General features: G+C 40.9%; 1 protein-coding gene across 3 annotated transcripts in view; it reads right to left on the reverse strand.

Annotated features, from left to right (window-relative positions):
* The window catches only part of mta1 (metastasis associated 1), a 66,848-nt gene that overhangs the window by 2,491 nt on the left and 37,193 nt on the right, over positions 1 to 27,164 (reverse strand). For 2 of the 3 annotated variants that reach the window (XM_080784401.1, XM_080784400.1), the window contains exons 8-16: positions 25,197 to 25,296; positions 23,636 to 23,824; positions 20,881 to 20,955; positions 20,123 to 20,181; positions 19,271 to 19,485; positions 18,047 to 18,198; positions 15,433 to 15,622; positions 12,150 to 12,239; positions 10,339 to 10,491 (exon numbers count right to left, since the gene is read on the reverse strand). In XM_080784401.1, the coding sequence (XP_080640527.1) occupies positions 10,339 to 10,491; positions 12,150 to 12,239; positions 15,433 to 15,622; positions 18,047 to 18,198; positions 19,271 to 19,485; positions 20,123 to 20,181; positions 20,881 to 20,955; positions 23,636 to 23,824; positions 25,197 to 25,296 (1,223 nt within the window). The remainder of the gene's footprint in view (positions 1 to 10,338; positions 10,492 to 12,149; positions 12,240 to 15,432; positions 15,623 to 18,046; positions 18,199 to 19,270; positions 19,486 to 20,122; positions 20,182 to 20,880; positions 20,956 to 23,635; positions 23,825 to 25,196; positions 25,297 to 27,164) is intronic. The other variant, XM_080784402.1, reaches the window with a different exon arrangement.

The raw sequence follows: 27,164 nt of genomic DNA on the forward strand, positions 1-27,164 counted from the left end.
TACATACAGTACACAATACAGAGGATTTAGTACCTACAGTACACAATACAGAGGACATTTAGTACCTACAGTACACAATACAGAGGATTTAGTACCTACAGTACACAATACAGAGGATTTAGTACCTACAGTACACAATACAGAGGATTTAGTACCTACAGTACACAATACGGAGGATTTAGTACCTACAGTACACAATACAGAGGACATTTAGTACCTACAGTACACAATACAGAGGACATTTAGTACCTACAGTACACAATACAGAGGACATTTAGTACCTACAGTACACAATACAGAGGACATTTAGTACCTACAGTACACAATACAGAGGACATTTAGTACCTACAGTACACAATACAGAGGACATTTAGTACCTACAGTACACAATACAGAGGACATTTAGTACATACAGTACACAATACAGAGGACATTTAGTACCTACAGTACACAATACAGAGGATTTAGTACCTACAGTACACAATACAGAGGACATTTAGTACCTACAGTACACATTACAGAGGACATTTAGTACCTACAGTACACAATACAGAGGACATTTAGTACCTACAGTACACAATACGGAGGATTTAGTACCTACAGTACACAATACGGAGGATTTAGTACCTACAGTACACAATACAGAGGATTTAGTACCTACAGTACACAATACAGAGGATTTAGTACCTACAGTACACAATACGGAGGATTTAGTACCTACAGTACACAATACAGAGGACATTTAGTACCTACAGTACACAATACAGAGGACATTTAGTACCTACAGTACACAATACAGAGGATTTAGTACCTACAGTACACAATACAGAGGACATTTAGTACCTACAGTACACAATACAGAGGATTTAGTACCTACAGTACACAATACAGAGGATTTAGTACCTACAGTACACAATACGGAGGATTTAGTACCTACAGTACACAATACAGAGGACATTTAGTACCTACAGTACACAATACAGAGGACATTTAGTACCTACAGTACACAATACAGAGGACATTTAGTACCTACAGTACACAATACAGAGGACATTTAGTACCTACAGTACACAATACAGAGGACATTTAGTACCTACAGTACACAATACGGAGGATTTAGTACCTACAGTACACAATACAGAGGATTTAGTACCTACAGTACACAATACGGAGGATTTAGTACCTACAGTACACAATACAGAGGACATTTAGTACCTACAGTACACAATACAGAGGATTTAGTACCTACAGTACACAATACAGAGGACATTTAGTACCTACAGTACACAATACAGAGGACATTTAGTACCTACAGTACACAATACAGAGGATTTAGTACCTACAGTACACAATACAGAGGATTTAGTACCTACAGTACACAATACAGAGGACATTTAGTACCTACAGTACACAATACAGAGGACATTTAGTACCTACAGTACACAATACAGAGGACATTTAGTACCTACAGTACACAATACGGAGGACATTTAGTACCTACAGTACACAATACAGAGGACATTTAGTACCTACAGTACACAATACAGAGGACATTTAGTACCTACAGTACACAATACAGAGGATTTAGTACCTACAGTACACAATACAGAGGACATTTAGTACCTACAGTACACAATACAGAGGACATTTAGTACCTACAGTACACAATACAGAGGACATTTAGTACCTACAGTACACAATACAGAGGACATTTAGTACATACAGTACACAATACAGAGGACATTTAGTACCTACAGTACACATTACAGAGGACATTTAGTACCTACATTACACAATACAGAGGACATTTAGTACCTACAGTACACAATACAGAGGACATTTAGTACCTACAGTACACAATACAGAGGATTTAGTACCTACAGTACACAATACAGAGGACATTTAGTACCTACAGTACACAATACAGAGGACATTTAGTACCTACAGTACACAATACAGAGGACATTTAGTACCTACAGTACACAATACGGAGGACATTTAGTACCTACAGTACACAATACAGAGGACATTTAGTACCTACAGTACACAATACAGAGGACATTTAGTACCTACAGTACACAATACAGAGGACATTTAGTACCTACAGTACACAATACAGAGGATTTAGTACCTACAGTACACAATACAGAGGACATTTAGTACCTACAGTACACAATACAGAGGATTTAGTACCTACAGTACACAATACAGAGGATTTAGTACCTACAGTACACAATACAGAGGATTTAGTACCTACAGTACACAATACAGAGGATTTAGTACCTACAGTACACAATACAGAGGACATTTAGTACCTACAGTACACATTTACAATGAGCTCGTAGATCAGCTATTTTGGATATTTTTGAAAGTCTTTTAAAATCTATAACCAAAATGTATTTAAAAATTGACACTCGGATAAAAGTGATTAAAAGACCGTAATATTGATGGAAATAATATATTCGTGTTGATTCAGCTGCATTCATACTGACGGATGAAAACGATTATGCAAAATAATTGTGATATGGTGAATATGTAATAGTTGCATTCCAGTAACAAGATCCACTGGCTTTCACATGCAGATCTCTAGGATTGCAACCCAGGACAGTACAAGAAATAATGTAAATGCATAAACCTTCAACAATGCAGTGCAATACTTTATCTTCCTATGCTGGTATTGCAGCCTCTACAGTCTATTAGTGTACATACAGTATAGTTTTGAGCTTCTTTTCGCTTACTTTATATTCCAAGATTAAAAAAATAACAGTAAATGATAAAATAAATCAGGGTTTTATGCCATGTACTTTATATCAAATAAAATGTAATCTGCCCTCTGCTGGCACTATGAAGTACTGCTTTCAATACTGCTGTATTACATTAGAGCTAGGGTGACCAGATGTCCCCCTTGCCTTTGCGTGGGACAGTCCCTCATTGCCAGGACTTTTCAGGCGTCCCACAAATTGAGACCATGTCCCACATTGTGACTAGCAGTGTTCAAATGCCCTAGACCCCTAATAGTTGGCTTTCTGCTGTAAAGCTCTCATTGCCTCTTTCCTGCAAAATGTAGCCTACTATTAAGTCTGTTAAAATAACATGAGAAATATCCCCTAGGCTACGTTACCAAGTCAGCCATACTACCATGACCAAAATTTGCATTTAAAATCAAATGTGAGATCAGAGGGGTTTAATAATAAAATGATAGGCATTATTATATGGTCGAATATGACATCAATGCATTTGAGTAATAAGTTGCTAACGCCGCCCCGTCCCCCCGGTTCCACACAAATACTTCTGTCCCTCAAATGAACAGTTTGGATTTGATTCTGGTCATCCTAACAGGGCATCAGCAGCTACAGAACAACAACAGGTAAGTGCTTGTCTTTGAAGTCCATGTAATAGTGGCTCTGCAGTGCAGGGTGACAGGTTTGAACTGCATGGCCAAATTGTGTCTCTTTATAGACGAAGCTTGAAACAGAACCTGTATTCTCAATTGAGATTCTGGTTGGTTTACATTACTGGTCAGTAGTCAGGCTGCATTCAGGTGTTAATGGCAATACCAAAATAAGTCGGAAGTCCATGAGCCAGAGCTCAAAAGTTGGGCTCCTAATCTGAGCATTAGTTATGCCAGAAAATAAATTACGCCAGAATTTGCATAACTTTCCAGATTCAAAATGAATATAAGAGGCAACCTTCTTATTTAATTTTGTTAACGCGATCATTTTGACAGCCATAATTTGTATATGAACGTCATAAAAGCATATAAGTATGTGGTCGTCTCTGACGTTTATAACAAACCAAACCGTTTGAAAATGTATGTTAAGTTATGGTTATTTAAAAAGTACATGCCCCATACACAATGTTACGCTACATAAGTAAGATGGCCGCCACATAGCGACGTCGCTCTCCATTGGCCAACAGCGCGGGTGAGCCATCCAGCCTTTGTTATACAAGCTTGCCTCTTGACTTTAAACTCTCAGAACTGATGTTTTTTGCATTAGTACAGTACTAGATGCCCAAACCACCTAAGCTGGCTCCTTTCTAGTGAAGAAGCAGAGGCTATACTCTGAGTCTCTCTTGTGTGACTGAACTTCTCACCATATCTCTAAGGCAAATGTCAGCCACCCATCTGAGAAAACTCATTTCTGCTGTTACTCATTCTTTTAGTGACATCCTTGGCAGTGAGCACACTGTTGGTTGTCATGGCTGGCAGTACCTGAGGTCGTGCGGGAGTTCAGACTGATCCCAAGGGATCTCAAGTCTGAACATGTCATCAGCGAAAACTCCTCATACATCTTTACATCTCGCCAATGGGCTTTGACCTTTCTAGATATACGTACATCTGGAGATGTCCACGGCAAGATTACACGGAGCGAAAGAGGAAAACATTCATATTTGGTCTGGTATTGCAGATTTGGTCAAGGACATGATTTAGTCTTTATTTTCTTATTGCACAGTGGTAGGAATCTTGGCACAGGTGGCATCTTTGGTCCCGAGGGGAGGAGTGGGTGGGCTTGTTTGTGTGTTCCTTTTCTTTTGCTGTTGTACGTGTATTGTGTTTTGTTTTCTTTATTCAGTCATGGCGTTAACATGTTTGATTGTGCTATTTTGTCTTAAATAAAACATTTGATAACAAAAAAGAACATGTCATCAGCGATAGTGAATGTGTTGTCGTAGTTGTCTCCGAATTTTAATCCTCCAAAGAGGATGAAACGATCTCCCACAGTGCAGCAGCATATACCAAACATTGGACCCAGGCGTTTCCCTTTGGTCTCCGGACTGAATTTCCAAAGATCATTGAATTTGAATGATGATTTGAATCAGAATGAACAGTTCTTTGTCAGGCATGCCAAAATATGGAGTCTGGACCAAGCAGAGGTCTTTTGTGGCCCGACAGAGGCTTTTTGTGGCGGTTCTGGACAACCGCAGGCCCGTCCGACTCGACACCGGGCACTCCACTCCCTGTGGGGGTGTGGAACACGTGTGTCGAATTTGATTACAGACGTGCAGTACGTACGAACTTGCGTTTTGGCCTGTCAAGTGCCATAGGTCGTACAATCACATTTTCCCCCATTGGATTCCTTGGTATCATGATGAAACTCCTCATATAGGCCATTCCCATTTCTGCCTGACTAGATTTTCCACCATTTCACTTTTTTTTAAGGGGCGCTTGCCCCTCCTACAGTATATACAGGTTTAATGTTTATTTTTAGTTCAATCCCATTAACAATAAAGACAATTAGTTTGTTTTACATCATCATTACATCACCTAATCATAGCAACATGAGTTAGACTTGAATAGATTAGAGTTAGATCCCTCCTCGAGATGATAAGAGCACCCCTCACTTCACATGGGTGTGACACTTTGGTATGCCTACAGATTTGTCCAAAACTCACACCATACCAATCGGTTAATTCATTATTGATTCCTTACTTCAGTACAATATGATTCTCAATGTTGTAATGCTGCAAGACCCCAGTATTGCATGTTAAAATAGACTCATAACTCTTACAAGATTACAAGATTAAGGGCCTTGTGAGTTGTGAGTGTCTGCACCTACACTTAAAAGAAAATCAAAGTCGCAAAATTACATATACAGTCCAGTTGGTACTAACGTTCACACGTTAGATCATGTGTAAGTAATTCGGAGGGGATTTAACCCCCAAAATTCATGTTTTTGCGACAAACGGTAAAGGGCCCCAGCACGAAAAGCTACTATACGGCCTATTTTGAAGCCGAATATACAAAAGATATTTTGACACAACTTTTCTTTCACTTAAAGGAGGAAACTGATGACAAAAAGATACAAAAAGAGAGAACTATGACTCATTTCGACTTCATGTTGACATATCCGTGGTGCAGTAGATCATATCATGCATGGAGATGCGGTCCGGTCCCATTTAGACCTGAAGACATTTCTGCAAATGTCAGTTTTCTGAAAAGCCTATGTTTCTATGTCAGTCGTTCTTAAAGTTTTTCATGTCAAGGACCCCAAAAATATATGTAATTGAAAATATGAAAATATGTTGTTCCAGGGACCCCCCATGAAGCAAAGATTGAGTTAAAAACGATCGCTCTGACAGAATATATATATTCAAAGATTTGCACCACATTTTCACGATTTTTCTAAAATAGCAGACCTACAAGCTCGTAGCGTGGCACTCGGTGCCTCGTTATGAGCTTGTAGATCTGCTATTTTTCAATAGCTAAAGTATAACATACATCTTATAACACCAATATACTACAGTACTATGCTGCATGAATAAACATACAATTTGATAGCATACAGTAGAATAGATCACCCAGGTTTTATGGTTTTTCAATCCCCACACGTGTGCGTGCGTGTATGTATAAGTGTTGCAACACTTAAAATGTAGAATATGAAATTTTAACGGTAATATCGTGTATCGATATCGCAATATTTGGCATAAATACAGAGATTTGAAATACGGAAGTTTACGGAATGTATTGTAGTCGATAGGGCTCGCGTGAGTACATGACCACGTGACCGGGCTGTTTTCTGCCCCCTCAATGTCGCAACTCTGTCTATACTCTGGCTCTGTTGTAATCCAAACGTACTAGTGTGTGGGAATAGGGAACTTGACTACCGCGGCTGAATGATTCAGCCCTGCAGCCCTGCTGTGAGATATGACCTGGACAACAGATGTCAATATGAAGTTGAGGATAACATTGACCACTTCTGTGTCTTAGTCATACTTCTCTCTCCTTTCTTTTGTAATCTTTTTTGTCATCAGACGGACAGCTTGGTCATATACTTCTCTCTTTGTTGACGTTTTGTTAACTCATCCTCCTGCCGTTAACCCAGTGGTGGAAAGTAAATAAGTACATTTACTCAAATACTGTACTTAAGTACAATTTTGAGGTATTTGTACTTTACTTGACTTTATTCAAATTTCCAATACATTTACATCTACTCCACTACATCTCAGAGCCAACATTTGTACTTTTACTCCACTACAATTATTTGAAAACTTTAGTTACTATTTACTTTGGAGATTTACATTTTGATTAGAAAAACATACATTACTGTAACCACTTCAACCCTATATACATTTCGACCATTTGAAAATAGCTGATCTACAAGCTCACGATGCGTCGTGATGCATTGTGTGCGACCTCTCTATTAAATTTGGAATGGATCGGACATTCCGTTCGTGATTTATGGCATTTTTTTGTCAAATAGGCCCCTCCTACTATCTTCGGACGACGATTACGGCCGAACGATACGCACTACCAAAATTCTGCAGTTGGTGTTTTAATCGGATAGGTCCGGAGATCATGTGTGCCGATTTTTGTGAGATTTGGACAAAATCTGTAGGAGGAGGAGCCAAAAGTGTGTTTTGGAGAAAATTCAAATTAGCAGGAATTTCTTTCCTGACTAAAATGGGCGTGGCCTATATGTGGAAATGCATCATGACCCAAGGAATCCATGGAAAAAGACATTTTGATTTTACGACTTACGGTTCAAGAGTTATAGGGAAAAACGTAAAGTGGGCTGTTGACTGATGTAATTCCTTTTAAATTAATTTTCATAATTATTATGAACCCCCCTCCCAAGTCTTGTAAATATGGCGCTTACGGTCTCCAATGGAAAAAAATACTTACATTTAGTCTTCGATTTCCCCATTATAAGTCTATGGAGAACTAATTAATTAATATCAATTAAACTATACAACGGATCTCTTAGCAAAATACAAGCACACGATTCCCGATGAAGCCGGTCAATTTGACATATGGCTCGAGTGTGTGCGGCAAAAACTGTGGGAGGAGTATTGTGGCAAAGTATCGCTCGTTTACAATAACAATAGTCTGGTTGCCCTGTTAGGGCAACCACACTAATTAAACAGCAGTCACCCTTCCCTTTTCAAATGTTTTATATCATCCACAGCACTTGAATGAACAGTATCCATGTTCCTTCGTCATTTCACAAAAATAAAAGTTTGACACATGGAAAATCCACAAAAGAAAATATACAAAAACATTAACATTTAGTAAATGCACCTCTGCTGGAACACTCAATCATCGCAGTTCCTGTTTACACTGCACATGTGCAAAGCTCCCGCACGAGCCCTGGCGGCACCTCCGTGCTCTATCCTCTTTATTTGTCCTAGCCGGTAACACGTGGAGTCTGTCCCTGTAACAATGCGCAGCTCCAAGTACTTCCCGCCTGACTTGCCGTGCCCAAGCCACACTACTCATATGCTGAGTTGGCAGTGGCCAGGGTCGAACCCATGAACATGTGGTCCAAAGGCAAGAGCTCTACCGACTGAGCTACCCGAGCTAACCTGAAATGAAAACTGGAACATTAATACTAAAAGTAGGCTGTAATTGGTCCCAGGCCAGAGGGGATTATTTTTTTTCCTGCATTTCTCGGGTGAGTTCACGGAGGAGCAGTTAGGTGTTACGAGGACACTTCAACATGAAACATGGACATGTCAAGGATCAAAGCAAGGGCCTTTTGAGTCCCAGATGGCATGCTCTACTTACTGAGACACTGCCACCCCTTATGATGATTTTATCATCATATTGCCAATTACAGGCAGGTCACTAGCTGCCGTTTAATGAGAATCACACCCACATGTGTCCGAAATGCTGCAGCCTGGGGCCGAAATGCGTCCGATCCCTTCTGCTGCAATGCATTATTGTAGTGTTAAATGTATATTTGCATGTGCAAATACTTTTTTTTTTATGTCAGAGGAAACACTGCCAGCTCCTGGTTCCCAGTATAGTATACAATTGGTTCACCTCTAGCCCACTCAGGCTCCTCCTCTTGCAAGGTTTTGATCACAGATTGGGTCCAATGTGGGCAGGGGGGGCTGGGCTAGGAGGCCAGAAGGGCTGCCACCCCCCACTTAGGATACATTCATCCGGCTCCAGAGTCCTCCTCCTCCTCCTCCTCTACGCTGTTACCATGACAACACAGACTGTAGCCTCCAGCTAACGCAGCCAGGCCGACCTGATCCTCTGCCTCTCTCCATCTCCCTGACTCTCACTCCTCTTCTCTTTCTTTCCCCTCCTAGTTTTTTCCTCTCTCTCTCTCTCTCCCCCTCTCTTTCTTCCTTTCTTTCCCTGGTCTCTCGTAACTGAGACATGGATGTGCGTGTACAGACACGGAAAGTTTTGGATCAGAGTTAGAGGGTGAAATGGGACTTAACCCAAAAGAGAAAACTCCCACACAAGCCCTGGTTAATGCCCGATATATACTTGGTTGTTGTGCATTATATCACGTACCAACCACACTCTGGTTCGGGTGCGATGAAAAAGAAACAAATTGAAAATTCCACTGTCTTATGCTGTCTATGGGAACACCGTTTTTAGAATTGTAATATCATTCTTCTTTTTGGTTCAAAACAAGCTTGAATTGCGCCTCATTTCTCTAAACGATATGATCGCCGGTTACAAAATCTATGTTTTGGGTGTATTAAATAACATTCGCTGTTACGGCTTTCAAAGTAATAGGGTCCCTCATAAAGAATGAACAGCAGTCCTGGAGTACACAATTCAGCCACCAGATGGTGGTATGGGGGTAAATTAGTTAACACCCTGCCAGCTTATTTGGAACCATTAAATCAGTGCGCCCCACGATTTGCTGCTTCAGAGCCCATTTCAAGGTTGCACGGCGCCATCTTGGAAGGTGCTAGATGTAGCTAGATGTAGCCAAAAGACCCCTGAGGGGATCGCCAACCACTGGAGGTGTGATTACTTCTAACGTGACAAACGACGGGACTGTGATGGGCCGTCAAGAACATAATGTTTGGTTAGAATTGGAATCATTGATTTAGATCAAGAGTTTTTAAGATTTTTCATCCCATCCATTAAAATGGACCACATTGGGCAACATTTGATGTAATTTCCGGTTGGGACGTCATCCAATCCCATACTGTAGACTGGTGCGATATGTTATCAAACGCGTAATGTTCCGTCTTTTGATTAATCTCCGTCCTGGGTCGATGCGCGGGATTATTTGATAGGACGGAGACCTCCGTTTTGGCAGGTAAGAGTGTAAAGAAAAAGGAAATCAGATATGACCCTTGGCCTTGATTCTTCTTTTGATAGTGTTTTATTGGTCAAGTAATGACCTGTAAGACTAGTTCTGCTTCAATTTGAGTAGGTCTACTGGACACTGCTAGTGTGATGCGTCAAGAGTATCTGATTAGGAGTGTTTGTGGAGCACACACATTAATGAGAGAGTTCAGAACCTTAGAAAGCTTCAAATACAGTACACAAAAATATCAATAAACATACTCTTCTATCTCACATTTCCTCAGCTGTGTGTGTGTGTGTGTGTGTGTGTGTGTGTGTGTGTGTGTGTGTCTCACCATCCAGTCCATTGTGCTGCTCATAGGTGCGTTTGCCCAGGATGGTAGGCGAACCGTTATTGAGGATGGGGGTAGACTTGATGGGTGTCAGGCTGCCAGTAGAGATGGAGGGTCCGCGGGGGGGGTCTGGTTTGATCGGGCGAGGGTGTGCTTCTGAGAATCCAAATAGGAAAATGTAATGCAAGACAGAAAGAGAGTGGTAGGAGAGAGAGAAAAGAGACCGGGGGGTGGGCGGAGTTTTAGTGGAAATGCGTTTAGAAAAGAGCAACAAATAATATTTGCACTCAGCTGGTGTAATATTTCTAGATACTGGAACCGAAGCAGTATCAGTTTCATGCCAGCTATCCTCCGCAATATTGCATTTTCAGATATTGCCAACACACAGGGCAAAGAAAATGATTTGCCGTTTCAAATAATGGATGACCTTCATACAACATGGAAAGTAGTATAACATTGAAAAATATAACAATACAGTACAATACTTTAAGGAGCTATCACATCTATTGTATGTAATCCAGCTCTGGTATCCAATGTATTACAATTTGCACAGCTTGCTAAAGAAATCATTCTGATGCTGTAGTTCTCGTATGCCAGAAGGAATATTTAATTTAATGATTATTGTTCTGACCATTATCATTACAATTTACAATTTACAATTTAGGCATTTAGCAGACGCTCTTAATCCAGAGCGACTTACATTAAGCAAGAACAAAAGCATGGGAATACATCACATAAAGACATTTATCATGAAACATGCGTAGCTAAGAAAGTAACAGTGGAATATCTATAATGAAACTATACATATAAGCTATACATCTATACTACTATGCTACACATATGTACTATGACGTGCTATGACTACTAGAATTGCTATCTAAGGGGGTGGGGTAAGTGCTATGGGCCATGATGGAGTCTGAAAAGGTGGGTTTTCAGACTACGGCGGAAGATTGGGAGTGATGCTGCAGTTCTGACTGCAATGGGAAGTGCATTCCACAGTTTTGGAGCCAGAAGGGAGAAGAGTTTGGGACGTGTGGAGCGTTGTCCCGGCGTTTTTAGTGAGGGTACTTCCAGCTTCCCTGCGTTGGCTGATCATTCCCTCCAACCAATTAATCAGGAGAGAAAAATATATATACGTACTAGATAAAACTATATTGCCATATGCTGATTGAAACGTGATTTGAGAATGAAGAATGAAGTGAAGCGTGCCGTGCCATGAAACATATTTCAAAGGTTCTGGATTTGTTGACCATAATCATGACCATAAAACATTTGATTCTGTCAAAAAATATTTGAAAACTTCACAACGCGTGAATAAATGCCCTGAGGCTTCATGACACTGCTTAACTAGGCCTAGAATAACAAGCAGGACGTTAAATATTACAATAACTTAGCATAGTTGCAATTTCAGTAGAACTAGCGAGAGAAGAACCTTGAAACATGACTCTTTATATATATACACACACACACACACACACACACACAGGTAAATATTCTAGCAATCTCTATGGGGAAAACGGCTGCCACTACTATGCCCTATGGCTCAGTTTCAGATAACTTGGTTCTCAGGACTTAATTTCGTTCCTGTTCCATAGGTGGTACTACTAGCCAAGAGTTCTGAGAAACCACAACTAATACTTTAATATTTTTAACGTAATTAACCCTTAAGGGGAGGGAAATGTAAACAAAAAATAATAATCACAGAACTTCACAGGTTTTGGGAAGTTTCAGGTTCTGGAAGGTTTTGGGTTAGACTTCTTAATGGAAAAGAGACATGATGAAGAGACAGATGCAGAGGTTGTTTGACTTCTTACCTAGATATCTAACCACAGACTCCAGAGGCTTACGATCCACAGGTTTAAGAGGCACAGGTTTTTTAGGTCCATCCGGCAACCGCAGTGCACCTGTAGAAAAGAGTTATCATTACCAATGGTAACAAATAACATTAGTCAGACATGAATAAGGAATATAGTGCTTGTATAGTATAATTACTTAAAAAACATTACACATTAAGTGTACTGTAGGTCAGGGGTCGCAAACTTTTTGGCCCCAAGGACCCCTTCTAATATTTTCAATACCTGCGGACTTGTTCACACTCACAGTGCGACGATGGCTTGTTAATAACTGTCATTGATTCTGAATAGACCAGGGTGTTAACCATTTAAATCCTTACAATGAAGTTGCTAATTAGGCTATGATGACATAACAAAATAAAATGGTAATATTTCTGTCCTACAGGACACAACTGGTGTTGGGCAGTAAGGTAACGCGTTACTGTAATATTATTACTTTTTCCCTTAACGAGTAATATAAACATTTTTCCCCCAAAAGTAACTTGTTACAATTTTTCCACCTTGGTGGAATTGCAGGTCCAGACATTGTGTGTACAGTGATTTGCGTGTTGTCATCTAAAGTGCTTTAAAAGTGACTAGACCTGTACGTGCCCGTCGGCCACCGGCCTACTTGAGAACGATGCAACTTGGGAATCTAATAATACCCGTTGTCAACTTGTGATAGCACCCGTTTTAACTATCTGTCTGTGCCTATACTGTATATGTCGGTGGGGCAATCGGTTCTCGAGTTACATGCATTACAACCGCGCACACACACACACACACACACACACGCACACGCACACGCACACACGCACACACGCACACACGCACACGCACACGCGCACACGCACACGCGCACACGCACGCAGACAGAGACGTGGCGCATTTAGATATTCAGATATTGTTCCCTCATGAAGCACTGACTTGTTCGATCTGAACAAGTCCAAACAGGCAGTTGACGAGACAATCTAAATGCATTCTACAGCTCAACTTAATCAAAGCGTAGCCGATTCCATAGCTAGGTACTGTAGCTTGTAATTTATGTATTTATTTTTACCTGGCCATTGTATGCATAATAAAATCCTTGGTTAACTCTGACACAATTACAAATGGAACCCATCTAAAAGGATTTTCAGTGTGTATTAACAGTAACTAATTACTGTTGTCAATAATAAACATACTTGTAAAGGTAAATATTTCCTAATTTCTTTACACTACAACGAACTGTACTCCAAACTTCAGCCCAAAAGTTTACCTGCCTCCCATTCTATAACCTTAATGTATTCATATTACAAGATATAATGACATTATTTACAAGCAAGTTGCCACAGTGATCTGGGGACTACTGTGCTTAGTCTGAAGTCTCATCTCTATCTTTCAGCATGATTTTCTGCCCGTCTGCCTTGCCTGCAAATTGAGAATCCAATGAAATGCTTGCGCAGGACAAGGACCAATGAGAGGTAAAAGTAAAATGTTCATCCTGTTCATCCTGTTCAGGATGAAAGCATCGGCATCTGAATTTCTAAAATCAGCGATTTCTTAGCGATTATTTTATCAATTCGTGTTCATGTGTATATACAGTATGTATTATATATAAACACTTTTTTTTTAAAAATACATTACTTATAATTGAACAAATCAGTCTCATTAAAGGTGCAGTAATTATATTTTTGGTTAAAACAAGAAGGTGCATGCCACATATAGGGCTGTTGGAGTCCCGTTCATGACGACCTTTGCTGCGTGTCTCTCCCCTCCTCTCTCTACCTCTTTCCTGTCCATCTTCACTTGAAACTATCAATAAAAAGGCAGAAATGCCAAAAACAAATCTTAAAAAAATAAAAAGGTTTTTGTTAAACATGGGGTGCCGTGATTTTTTTCCCACCCTAAATGCTAAAACATGATCATCAGGTATAATTATAATATAAGGAGGAAGATTGTTTTCAAAACAAGTGTACAGTATTTGTTAAAATGTCGTTTTTATGTGGACCCACCCACCAGTTCATTAAGTGTGGTGATGGGTGGTGATCCATCTGAACTGAAGCTGCACCCACAGCTGCTGTTGTATGATAAAGGGGGAGGGGTTAGGAGAGGGGATGATATTGTGGTGTCACTAAATCACTATTTCTTTCATTGGTACAATTGGTACATATGACTGTCAACGTTTTAGCCTCCAGGAAGAAACCCTGAGGGGTCTAATTAATGTCACCATATAAATACATGAAAAACTGGAAAAATACAAAATTCACAGCACTCTCAATATTCACAATAACCAGTCCACATAAATGTGTTTTTAGCAACATCTCTAAACATTATTAAACATCATTTGTATTTGTGAGTGTCTGCCCACGACACTCGTGCTAAAATGAAATGTATTTATATATTTTAGTTATTAAATACAGTGTGACAGCTTCTTGTTGAGAGTATCGTGATAGAACACATTTATCAGCTTGTTTCAATTTTGTCTGCTCATGTAACATGTTTGTTTCATCACTTCTCATTCCTTCAAATTGGATTCCCGACCAGAAAATGTATTTTCTGTTTACTAAACAAGCTGGAAAGATGGGGAGACCCATACTGAACATGATTACTCTGGGAATATAGAGCACCGAAGTCTGACGTCAATATCGGTAGAGGGCGCTAAGTCCACGGGTTCATGTACTTTTTATTTGCATTGTAATCCATATAGGGGGATTTTAGATCGCCTCATATAAGAACCGTGATTGAAAAATAAGCAAATCATCTCGTCCGTTTCACTCTTATGGATATGAAGAATCAACTAACTGAGAGAAAGGGATAATGTTAGTGCTGCTGAATTAGTTACATTTTTGCTAGAAACTGTAGACCGTATCAAATATCTCGATGCGATACGTTGTGAGCTTGTAGATCACATTTCTTTCTAAATAGGGATGCCAGCTTGAAACTGGTTAACCATTGCAACCCAATTTGTTCTTTGTGCTAAAAAGCATAATTTTTTTTTTAAATAAAAATCTTAACTTTTCTTTATAATCTATTACTTGGATTAACCCATTTTGGGCGGGAACCCCTTTTGGTGTTAGCATTATGTTATGCTTTAGCTATTGAAAAATAGCAGATTTACAACGCTACGAGTTTGTAGGTCTGCTATTTTTGAAAAATCGAAGAACCACTGACATAGAAACATAGCTTTTTCAGAAAACTGTCAGGATGTAGAAGACATTCATAGAATCTGATCTCAGGTCAAAATGGATTAACTGCTGCAGCCCAAATGTGTGATAATGCTCACATTCTGCTTTGATGGCGGCTGTGTTGACGAGGAGGTACGGGTGCCTGGCTAGGTATCGCGGCCGGATGATGTCCTGGCAGACGCGCCGTGCCGCCCGGGTGAGCGGCGTGGTCTGCAGCGAGAAGGCTTGCCGCGTCTTCACCGCAAACTTGGGGCTGCCGCCGTGCCTCATGGGAAGACCGTGGGGGCTCTGAGAGACGCAGGGGCGTGCAACAAAGATGAATTTAGATCAATGAAACGTACATTCAACTGGGGGGTGAAAACAACAGAAATAAATCACGTTGAAGGCCCGGAGCCAAAAGGGGAATTAATAATCCAAAGTATATTAATCCAGTGTATAAACCAAAGTGGCTGTAATTGCCAAACTGTCAATTCTCACCAAAAGAAGATTTATAAAAAAAAGTGTGGCTTGACAGCAGATTTTTTGGTTACTAAAGCTGTGCCCGTTTCAGCACTGGCCTACTTGGAATGCATGCCCTGCCCAGTCTGTGTCCCTTTTATGCCCATATATGGAGTTATTTGTCAGGCATGCCCAAATATGGAGTCTATGCAGATGTCAGAACAGGCCAGCTCCATATATGGAGATAAAGTGGTGAACAGGGCCAGAACCTGGGCAGAGGCTTTTGTGCTGGTTCGTACACGCGTACGTACGTACGGGTGTACGTAGTCTACGTACATACATACAAAGACCTGGTGTATTTATAGATATAGATGGGATGCTTAGAAATCAAAGAATAAAAAACATGTAACAATTATTAATAATACATTATTTATTACGCAAAAGTGAAGACGGTGTGCAGTTGTTTTTGATTCTTTGATTTGTCTACCCCAGGGTTTCTCAACCCTCAGGGGGTCCCGAATGGCTGGACAATGGAAATGTAGAGTTTACATAGTACACATAGTGCATGCATAAACTTTCCTTAATGATTATATCTGGTTTCAGTATGTATTTATGATGTATTTTCTCTATTATTAAGGTTATTGTAACGGTCAATTTGTATAGAGGGGATGCGTGTGACATCATCATCAGTAGTAGTAGTAATGTACTGTGGTAGTGTGGTTAGAGTTTATAGTAGTAATGTACTGTGGTAGTGTGGTTAGAGTTTATAGTAGTAATGTACTGTGGTAGTGTGGTTAGAGTTTATAGTAGTAATGTACTGTGGTAGTGTGGTTAGAGTTTATAGTAGTAATGTACTGTGGTAGTGTGGTTAGAGTTTATAGTAGTAATGTACTGTGGTAGTGTGGTTAGAGTTTATAGTAGTAATGTACTGTGGTAGTGTGGTTAGAGTTTATAGTAGTAATGTACTGTGGTAGTGTGGTTAGAGTTTATAGTAGTAATGTACTGTGGTAGTGTGGTTAGAGTTTATAGTAGTAATGTACTGTGGTAGTGTGGTTAGAGTTTATAGTAGTAATGTACTGTGGTAGTGTGGTTAGAGTTTATAGTAGTAATGTACTGTGGTAGTGTGGTTAGAGTTTATAGTAGTAATGTACTGTGGTAGTGTGGTTAGAGTTTATAGTAGTAATGTACTGTGGTAGTGTGGTTAGAGTTTATAGTAGTAATGTACTGTGGTAGTGTGGTTAGAGTTTATAGTAGTAATGTACTGTGGTAGTGTGGTTAGAGTTTATAGTAGTAATGTACTGTGGTAGTGTGGTTAGAGTTTATAGTAGTAATGTACTGTGGTAGTGTGGTTAGAGTTTATAGTAGTAATGTACTGTGGTAGTGTGGTTAGAGTTTATAGTAGTAATGTACTGTGGTAGTGTGGTTAGAGTTTATAGTAGTAATGTACTGTGGTAGTGTGGTTAGAGTTTATAGTAGTAATGTACTGTGGTAGTGTGGTTAGAGTTTATAGTAGTAATGTACTGTGGTAGTGTGGTTAGAGTTTATACTAGTAATGTACTGTGGTAGTGTGGTTAGAGTTTATACTAGTAATGTACTGTGGTAGTGTGGGTGAGAGGGTTCAGGTTAGGGGTTATGGTTATGTGAGCACACACGCCTGTGAGTGTACATGCAAATTGTGTGTGTGTGTGTGTGTGTGTGTGTGTGTGTGTGTGTGTGTGTGTATGCATACAGTATATATAGGTGAAAGGTGTGTGTGTGTGTGTGTGTGTGTACGCATGGATTAAAGCAAAATAAAATCTCACGACTGAAAATGTTTGCATGACCAAGTCCTAAATGTGCGATTTACGAGACATCATGAAAGCACACTACACTAGCCCAACACACTAGCTCCGATTTCTAAACAATCGACACAATATGTAAAATTATGTTTTAGGAATGTTTCTGCTCTTCAACCAGGTTAAAGAAATCACAGGTTGAGGCTTTAACCATTGCTTTCTTATGAGATATCCGACCGAGACTATTACAGATTTTATGGAAGATGCTTCAGAACATATTGCTAGTTTGACCACATCAAATGCTCATAATAACCGAAATTAGACAATCTACAAGCTCGCAATGTGCAACGCATTGAGAGCATATTTTAGCCATGCAACATGCCTCCAAAGAAGACATGATGATGGCTTCTATGGAATAAAAAAAGACTGAAATCAGTCATGGCAACTGAGAACTTTAATCCATGCGTGTGTGTGTGTGTGTGTGTGTGTGTGTGTGTACCATGTTGTTGCGGTTGGGTCCAGGCCTCTCTCCATCCAGTCTGGTGGGCATCTTCAGCCCTCCATACTTCTTCCAGTAGGTCCAACAGGCAGCGCACAGACGACACTGCATGTTGGGAGGACCCCACGAGTACCACTGGTAGGAGGTGCTGGCTACACACACACACACACACACACACACACACACACACACACACACACACAAAGAGAGTCATTTACATGCACAAGAATGTACTCATGCACGCACACACAGCCGTTCGCTCATACACACGTTTGGGAGACTGACTGTGGGTGAAAATTTCCCTGTGTTTTCATATAGATAAGAGTGATTCATCCATCCATCCATCCATCCAGTGAGTCACCATCAACCAACCAACACACCAAACAGACACACACATGCGTGCACACGCACGCTCTCTCATGAGTGTGCGCAAAACACATGCCAAATCTTTAATCATTCATTGCTGAATTAATTACAGCCCCCTAAATTAGCACATAGAATCCTGTGCTGCAGGGCAGATAATACTGGCTCACTGCTTCTCATCCCATCCTCTTTATTTCCAGACATTTACTGCTCCTTTTCTTCAAAGCGCCACTCAGCGACTCTAATTCCTATTTTGTTATACGGTCGCTTCGCTCGATGAGAATTATTTATATTCAACAGTCTGAAAATCTTTTATTTCCATCGAATGGCACAATGCATGAGGAAGTATGAATTTGCCCAAGACTGACCTGGTTATTTATTATTTACTGGTCGACAATTACCCATGTATTCCTGGGGTCATGAGATTTAAGGCCCATTGGGTGTTAAGAGGAACAGAGAAGTGACAGTGGGTATAGTTGCAGCAGGGAGCTGCTGGCTTCTATTTATGTGCACGATTAAGTACACTATGTTTTATTTTCTACATGATTTCTTGTGAAGCAAATTGGGGTTTCTTTTCCTGCATTTTCCCTATAAGACAAAGTGGTTTTCAAAGTGGGGCCAGAACCACCAGTGGGCGCCAAAGGGGCCAACTGGAAAGGAGAGGAAAAATATAGACATACCGGTCAAATATAAATTGACATGCTCGAGTGCACGCACGCACACGTGTATATATCTGTATAAAAAAAAGAATGTATTTTTTCCCAATAGGGGTTTGCAGCCTGAGTCTCTGGCTATTTGGGGAACCCCTGCCCTACAGGTATCATACAGTATATATAATAGAGTGTATATTGTGTGACTTACTGTAGCAGCTCTCACAGGCTCGGCCCAGGGTGGGTGTCACTGTCTGCCCAGGGGGCACAGGGAGACCAGGGGGACCAGGGGGACCAGGGGGACCAGAGGGACCAGGGGGACCAGGGGGACCAGAGGGACCACCAGGGGGGATTCCTGGTCCTGCTGCTCCATTGACCAGGGCTGGTTTAATACTGTTACTCAACTGGTTAGGGTTGGGTTTGTTGCTGCGGAAGGTTGGCAGTGACAGGGTTGGGTCAGTCGACACAGACAGCTGATTCAGCAGAATACCATGTCGTATACGACATGGGAACAGATAACATTCAGTCAGACTAACAGCAGTGTTTAGTTGACTATACTGTAGTGGGATCGCTCATGAATGCTTAGATGCTCTGACAAATGGAACAGAGAGGCGGTTCAAATATATTGTTTCAAATCTTTATTGAGAAAATTGATGAATACTTTTCAAACATACTGTACAGTATATGCCCCTGGTTCAAAATATGCTCTTTACTTGAGTAATTCAAGTGTTATAATACTGAGGTAGATCCTCTCCATTGAAATCGTGTTACTTCAAATGTTTTAGAAATTGACTGTTTATATGGGTAAATGTATGTTTGTGCTTTTCTAACGTTTACTACCAATTTATCCAGGTAATCCAGTCATGTGGCTGATGTAGTGTATAATGTGCTTCATGTTTGCTCATACAGAGTCAATACATATTCAATACAAATTGTATTTAATTATAATATTCACACACACACACACACACACACACACACACACACACACACACACACACACACACACTCTCTCTCTCTCTCTCTCACTCTATATCTCTCCAACAGTCAGGTAGGTACTCACTAGTTAGGGATGTAGACCTGCTTCAACTTGCTCTCTGCTTCTGCTGCTTTTACCCGTTTCTGGACCAGAAACAGAATAAAACAGTAATTAGAGATTACATTATGAGCCATCCATCCATGGATACCTGTACAAGGAACACGAAAAGGTAGACGAAATGTCTGTGTCTATATGTCTGTCCGTATATGTCTGTATGTGGAGGACGCACCAAAGCTCAGTGTGTTAGTGGAGTGTGTAGGCCCCAATTTCCCTTCAGCTTCACGGATTGGCTGGCTGAGCTCACACGTGCAGCTCCACCGTAACCCCACCTCCAGTCATAGGAGGCCTTTCACCAGTTTCAATTGGGCCTCCACCCTCAGGGGGGCCTCCGAGCGCCGACTGACCGTCACGTGTCAGTCAACCCCCCCCCCCCCCGCCACCCTTGGCCTCTCTCTCTCTCTCGCTCACTTGCTGCCTTACTCTCTCCCACAATGTTAAGTTACACTTATTTCCACCATGGGTAAAACGTGCGGCATTGGGAGGTAAAGGGGAGACACTTATCGTGTCTCAGGGACGACAGGGTGAGGAGAGGTGGCGTTGTTGCTGCGTAATTGTCGAGTGTAATGGCTGCGCGAGATATTGAACAGTCAAAACTATTGTATCAATACACCTGCATCAACAGAATAATTATGTCAACAGGTATATATGGAGGCCTCATATCTGGTCTTGAAACGAGCCTCCAGATTCCTAAGGTACACGCCTGTGTGTATGCATGAGGTTACCTGCTGTACATATCTGTCCGTGGTCTTCCACATGTAGTAATACTCAATGATGCTGGTGAGGGACTTCCAGGGAAGCTGGAGAAAGAGAGCGAGAACAGCAGTTGAGTACTACCGTCAGGTTCTGAGGCAAACATTATACCTACGTTAAGTTTCTGGGTTTAGGGTAAGTGGATGCATAATAAAAAAGAAAGCTCTCTAAATAAAATAAAAAGCACTCTATGAATTCTAAAAGTACAACTGCTGTAGGGGTGCAACAGTTAAACTAATCAGTTTAATCAATTATTTAAACCAACAATCCAAAATTAAGAGGAAATAACAGATCTACAAGCTCACGCGCATCATCATGAATTTAGTGCATTATTTAAAAAAATCTATTTGAATTTATTTTCCATCTAATTATTGCTAAAACTTGATTATTTGATTAATCTAAAGGTCTATCGATAGTTGCAGCCCTAAACTGCTGTACAAATACAATTACAAATGTATGCATTTAGCAGACGCTCTTAAACAGAGGGACCTTTAATAAGCAAAGTAATTACAGAGAGACAGTGTGTGGTGCCTCAAGAAACAAGGAACCCAAGCAAACAACCAAGACAACCGTCTATAAAAAATAACAATCTGTACTTTGAAACTACTGTATAGGATAGCAGGTAAAACAATTAACCTAGCATCTGTTTAATTAACATGCCATCTAAATTACTTTCTTAGCATAAAAAAATACAACCCTAAGTAACAAACGTGAAAACGAGTGACGAAGATATGTCTGCATGTTGTACAGGAGTTTGTCATGGTGACCCTGAAGCAGGAAAATATTACTATTATTCTGCCGATTTTATTCCCCTTAAATCTTTTCATTATTTTATCATTACCTACTTTTCACTTGATCTAACATTGTATGGGATGCTAATTGCTATGTATGCAATGAGAGTATAATATATCCAGATACTATTTGATCTGGATTATGTATATTATGCAAGTATTATTGGTGATGTGTATAGTCTGTGGTCCATGTAATCATGCATCACACCGTCCCTTTCCTGTTATCCATGTTTAAGTGCAGGACATGACATAAAAACCCTCATGTCTCTACATTAATGTCATCAAGTCAGATTCCTGTAAATTTATTGCACTTGTAAAATCTATACTTAATCTTCTAAGGATGCATTGTAAAAGTTCCCTCTAAGAAGTCTGAGCGAGTCAATGGGGCTGTCAGGTTGCCAGATGAGGCCCCACCCATAACGGTGGTTGAGTTCTGTTGTTTGGAGCCATGGCCTGGGTTGAACCTGCTGAGCTGCACCGACGCCAGCCGACCACCAGGTGGCAGAGTGAGGCACATAGTGGCAGCAGAGGCAGTCATAAATGGTATACCAAAAAAAATACTAGATACAAAATTACTGCTGTAGCACCATTCTTCTCAGAAGGAAAGGATCTAAGTTCGATCCGGCCCACTGTCTTCCGCTTGCATTTTAAAACGGAGAAATATTCATGTCCCACAGGAATTTATTATTTGTCTTTTATTGACCTTAATTGAATCAGGGAAGACCATTGAGAGCATGTTCTATTTTGCAAGGATGCCCTGAGTACAACATGATACCACAAATACATACAATTTTACATAAGATGAAATATAGATAGAGATAGCAATATTAAAAAGAACACCTCATGCTAATACACTGGAGCTACAAAAAACAAGTACAGTCGCTATGTGTTGCATCTTCAAGTAGTGCCTTCAATGATTCTATAGAGACCAGTTTGTCCAGCTTCAGAGAGTCCTGGATTTTCTTACATTTGTCTGGAGCGTAAAATATCCTAAGAGTTGACATGCACAATCCTCATTTTTCATGCCGCCTATCTAGAAACTACTGCAGCAGTTGTAACACAAGAGAGAGAGCTGAGGGCCTCAATTGCAAGGCAAAAGTTTGCTGCAGCGGAAGCATAATTCTATGGTTTCTGGCATCTGCACTCACGAACTGCAATTACCTTCCAGTGAATAACTAAACATCCTGAAGTCAGCTCCACCATTACACACATGGGTGCTGTGGTGGCTCAGTGGGCACAGGCGTAATATACTCGCAATGTCACGGGTCTGAATCCAACTTATGAGTTTAGACACTTTGTCAAATCACAGTTTTTCTCCCATCTTTCCAGTCTCTCCCCGTGGTAGAGCAAAATATACTTGCAGTCTGCTTGTTTTTCATGTTCTTAGACCTTGTAGAAGGTTGTGAGGGAGAGACTGTGACAAGGAGGCACATGAGGCAAGCCCTGGAGGCATCTGATCCAGTTAAGGATACACATGGGTCCCAATGCCGTGTTTTCCACAGCATGCGAGCCCATTTGTTGGTGTGGCTAAAGCTGAATGGGTAGAGAACCCGCCTGGGTTCAATTCCTGGCCCCAGCAATGTGTTGAGATATCCCTGAGAAAGACACGCAACTCCTAACTGCTCACTTGCACTTGTAATTATTTTATTTCAATGTATTCCTCATACAAAGATGCAATTGCCTGGCCCTGTATCTCAAAGTTCAAATAAATATTGGAATAATGAATAGAATATGCCTTTTGTATTCTTTCTGTACAGCAGCAAAATGTAGATGTTTATGTTAGACATTGAGGGAAATTAAGATTCTCAGATGTTTTTTTAAAGACGCTGCATATCCAACTAATCCGGTTAATCAATCGATACGGTTATCAATTAATGAATTAATCAATAATTGACATCCCTAATATATTAACATTTGTCAAGCTTCTGCCACTCACAAAGTCTTGTTGGATATCGGTGAAGTCTTTGCCGTACTTCTCCAGCGCCTCCTCAAACAAGTTGGCCTCGTTTGCGCTCCACTCCTCCATCTCGTCCCGGCAGAGGACAGGCCCTCCTTGGGGCACGAGTGCTGCGATGGCCCGCGTCATGTCGTAGCCCGTGGTGTGGAGTGTGTCCATGGCGTGGAACTAGACACAGGACAGAACGTTAAGCCTCAGGTTTGGAATTGTTTTGCTGCCCAACTGCTCCCCCTTTTTTATTAGACCTATATTTGACATTTGAATTTGCACTTCATGTTTCTCACATTATTTTATTGTGCGTGTTTTGCACAAAACAGATCATTTTACTAAGACTCTGTGGGCCCTATTTTGCGTGTCTTAACCGTTTTGCCACCAGCTTTAACATGCCAAGGTTTTATCGTGCGTAACACTTATTTTGAAGAGCCAAATATCGCATGTTACAATGACAAAACGTTGTTCTCTCACTCGGTGGTGGGAAAAACCCAACCGCGAGTATCACAGCGCCTACTGTCGGCCGTTGAAAAACCTTGTTTTCACCAGAAACAACATTCATTGGGCCGATTTGGAGATACAGCCATTTGAAAGCGGACCATTGAATGCAAGTGAATGCGCGTGCATCTTCAAAATGGCGGCAGCCACTGTCCCACTTGGACTGTTTTGCGGTGGCTAACGATGCGATCAGATCAAACATGGATTAGAAACATGGAAAGAATATAAACCCCTGGATAACGTAGCTACGGTTCTGCCAGGCTAGACGATTAATTTAACACAGTTTTCTACGGCCGATCTGCCAAACAGCATTGGCCATGCCTCCACATTTTACATTAAGTCATAAGACTGGTACTTAAGACACGCAAAATAGGGCCCTGTGTCTTTATTCCCTGAACGTTTCCTTTGCTGGCATGTCCTTATATTTGGAAATAAATTAATCAATCACCCATCTAACCAACCAACCAACCAACCAGGGATTTGGCTTACAGTCACCAACTCCCTGTAATGTATAAATGGGTAAACAGAATCTATTATTCTCTTTTGCACAGCACAATTCTCTAGACTAATTATGGCAAGTATGACAAGTTTTCATTTGTTCAGTTTGTGGAGTTTGGATAACTTGAGTCGTGGAGTCTTTGTGTGTATCCCCTGTGTAAGGCTTAGCAGGGAGGGAGAGGGAGTGCATGCATTCGCGCGTGCGAGTGTGTGTGTGTACAGTACATGTCTGTAGCTTCGAGGCCTCTCCTGGATGTTTTATATATGAGAAGCAGAACTGGGGCAGAACGGACCCACACGGGGCTGCAAGGGCCTGGTGAAGAGCGCTTGTTAAGGATAACCAGACATAACCCTTGACAATCAGTAAAACACACACACAAGCTACAAGCATTTCCCTTGATTACCAGTTTCTCTCCCGTGCTCTTCACCTACGGTGTGATTTCAGACTTAACTCCAGTGCGCGTGTGTGTGTGTGTGTGTGTGTGTGTGTGTGTGTGTGTGTGTGTGTGTGTGTGAGAGAGAGAGAGAGTGTGTGAGAGAGAATTGATCTTACTAAGGTGATGTCTCTGGAGGCTGCTGCAGCGCTCATGTGAAGGCTGGGCTGCCGGACCGAACTACTGCAGTCCAGGGCCCTAGCGAACGTACCTACTGAACTGTGAGAGACAGACAGACCAGTACCGACAGACAGAGAGAAAGAAAGAGAGAAATGTAGACAGACATAAAGACATAATACAGTATATACACAGTGTAGGTGTGTGTGTGTGTGTGTGTGTGTGTGTGTGTGTGTGTGTGTGTGTGTGTGTGTGTGTGTGTGACATCACTGATTTCTGCAATTTGACCCTACCATTCCTTCCATCTCAATGAATTAGAATATTTTGTCAATTTTCTTCTGTAATATAATTCAAAAAGTGAAACTTTCATATATTCTATAGTAGTATAGTACATTCTAGAGTACATTGTGCTTCAGTATGTTGACAAGCTTCATGGAGATGCTAATTTTCCTTTCCAGCTCGATTTGGCACCTGCCCACAGTGCCATAACTACTAGTAACTGGTGTACTGACCATGGCTGGCCTGACCTGAACCCCACAGAGAATCTAGGTTGTATTGTCAAGAGGAAGGTGTAAGACATGAGACTCAACAATACAAATTAATTTATGGCTGTCATCAAAGCAAACCTGGGCTTCCATAACAACAGTGCCACAGGCTGATCACCACCATGCCACGCTCCATTGATGAAATAATTTGTTCAAAAGTGCCCAGACCAAGTATTAACAGGATACATTAATAATATACTTTTCAGATGGTGGACATTTCTCGTTTAAAAATAATTTAGTGGTCTCGTAAAATATTCGAATTCATTGAGATAGGTTTTTTGGATTTCCATGAGCTGTACACCATAATCATCAAGATTAAAACAAAAAAATGTTTTAAATACTTCACTTTATGCACAATGAATAATAAATGAGTTTCACTTTTTGAATTATATTACAGAAGAAATTTTAATTTTACAAAATATTCTAATTCATTGAGATGGAGCTGTATATTGTAGGGTCAAATTGCAGAAATCAGTGATGTCCCAAATATGCAATGTTTCCTCATAGATGGTTCAATAATGTATTGTTGCCAGGCAAATAATAAATGTTCAGCCAATGAGAAGACATTTGGCAAATATTGCTTAGCAACAAAAGTTACTTTGCAATGGGAAAATGTCTAATCCCCGGATTACTGAGGCCGTTTTAATGTCACAATTCCTCTGTGTGTGTGTGTGTGTGTGTGTGTGTGTGTGTGTGTGTGTGTGTGTGTGTGTGTGTGTGTGTGTGTGTAAAAACATTTTATAATAATATTTACATACACACTGTCACAGGGCAATCCGTGCCTTATATTAGGGATGGCCAAATGGAAAGATTGTATTAACCGGTTACCGCCAGGACTTGCCGGCTAATTAACCGTTAGCCGTTAAGAAAAGAAAAGCGCTGTTTTGCGCATTAAAAATAGACAAATACACCGTTTACACGCGGCCTGCTGTCAATCAGTGCACTAGTGCGTTGGCTACAGTCTTCTATACGGACACATCACACATGTATCGCGGACCGATTAGGAAGGATTAGGGAGAGAGAGAGAGAGAGAGAGAGAGAGAGAAAGAAAGAAAGAAAGAAAGACGTGTTGAGAGAGCGTCTCTCTAACGCGCGAGAGAGAGAGAACGTCTGAGAGAGAGAGAGAGAGAGAGAGAGAGGGGGGGGGTCCCGTTAGCAACAAGCTAACAGCATACCGGACCCGGTACGTTCGTTCTATGATCCATATGATCTGCCGTTTAAGGAACCAAGTTAACGTTCGTTGCACGAAGGGCAGATCTGCAGGCGCGCAATGCTGTGTGTGTGTGTGTGTGTTCGTCTTTTTTTCTTTTTCCCTCCTGCTTCCATGCAGTCCACTACATGCAGTTGTTTTGGTGTTTTTGTTTTGGGGGAAGTAAGTCACGGCACATGCGTGGTTGCACTGACAGTAAAGGTGGAAAGAGGGGT

The sequence above is a fragment of the Protomyctophum bolini genome, assembly GCF_963924005.1.
Source record: "Protomyctophum bolini genome assembly, chromosome: 15".
Lineage (NCBI taxonomy): Eukaryota > Metazoa > Chordata > Actinopteri > Myctophiformes > Myctophidae > Protomyctophum > Protomyctophum bolini.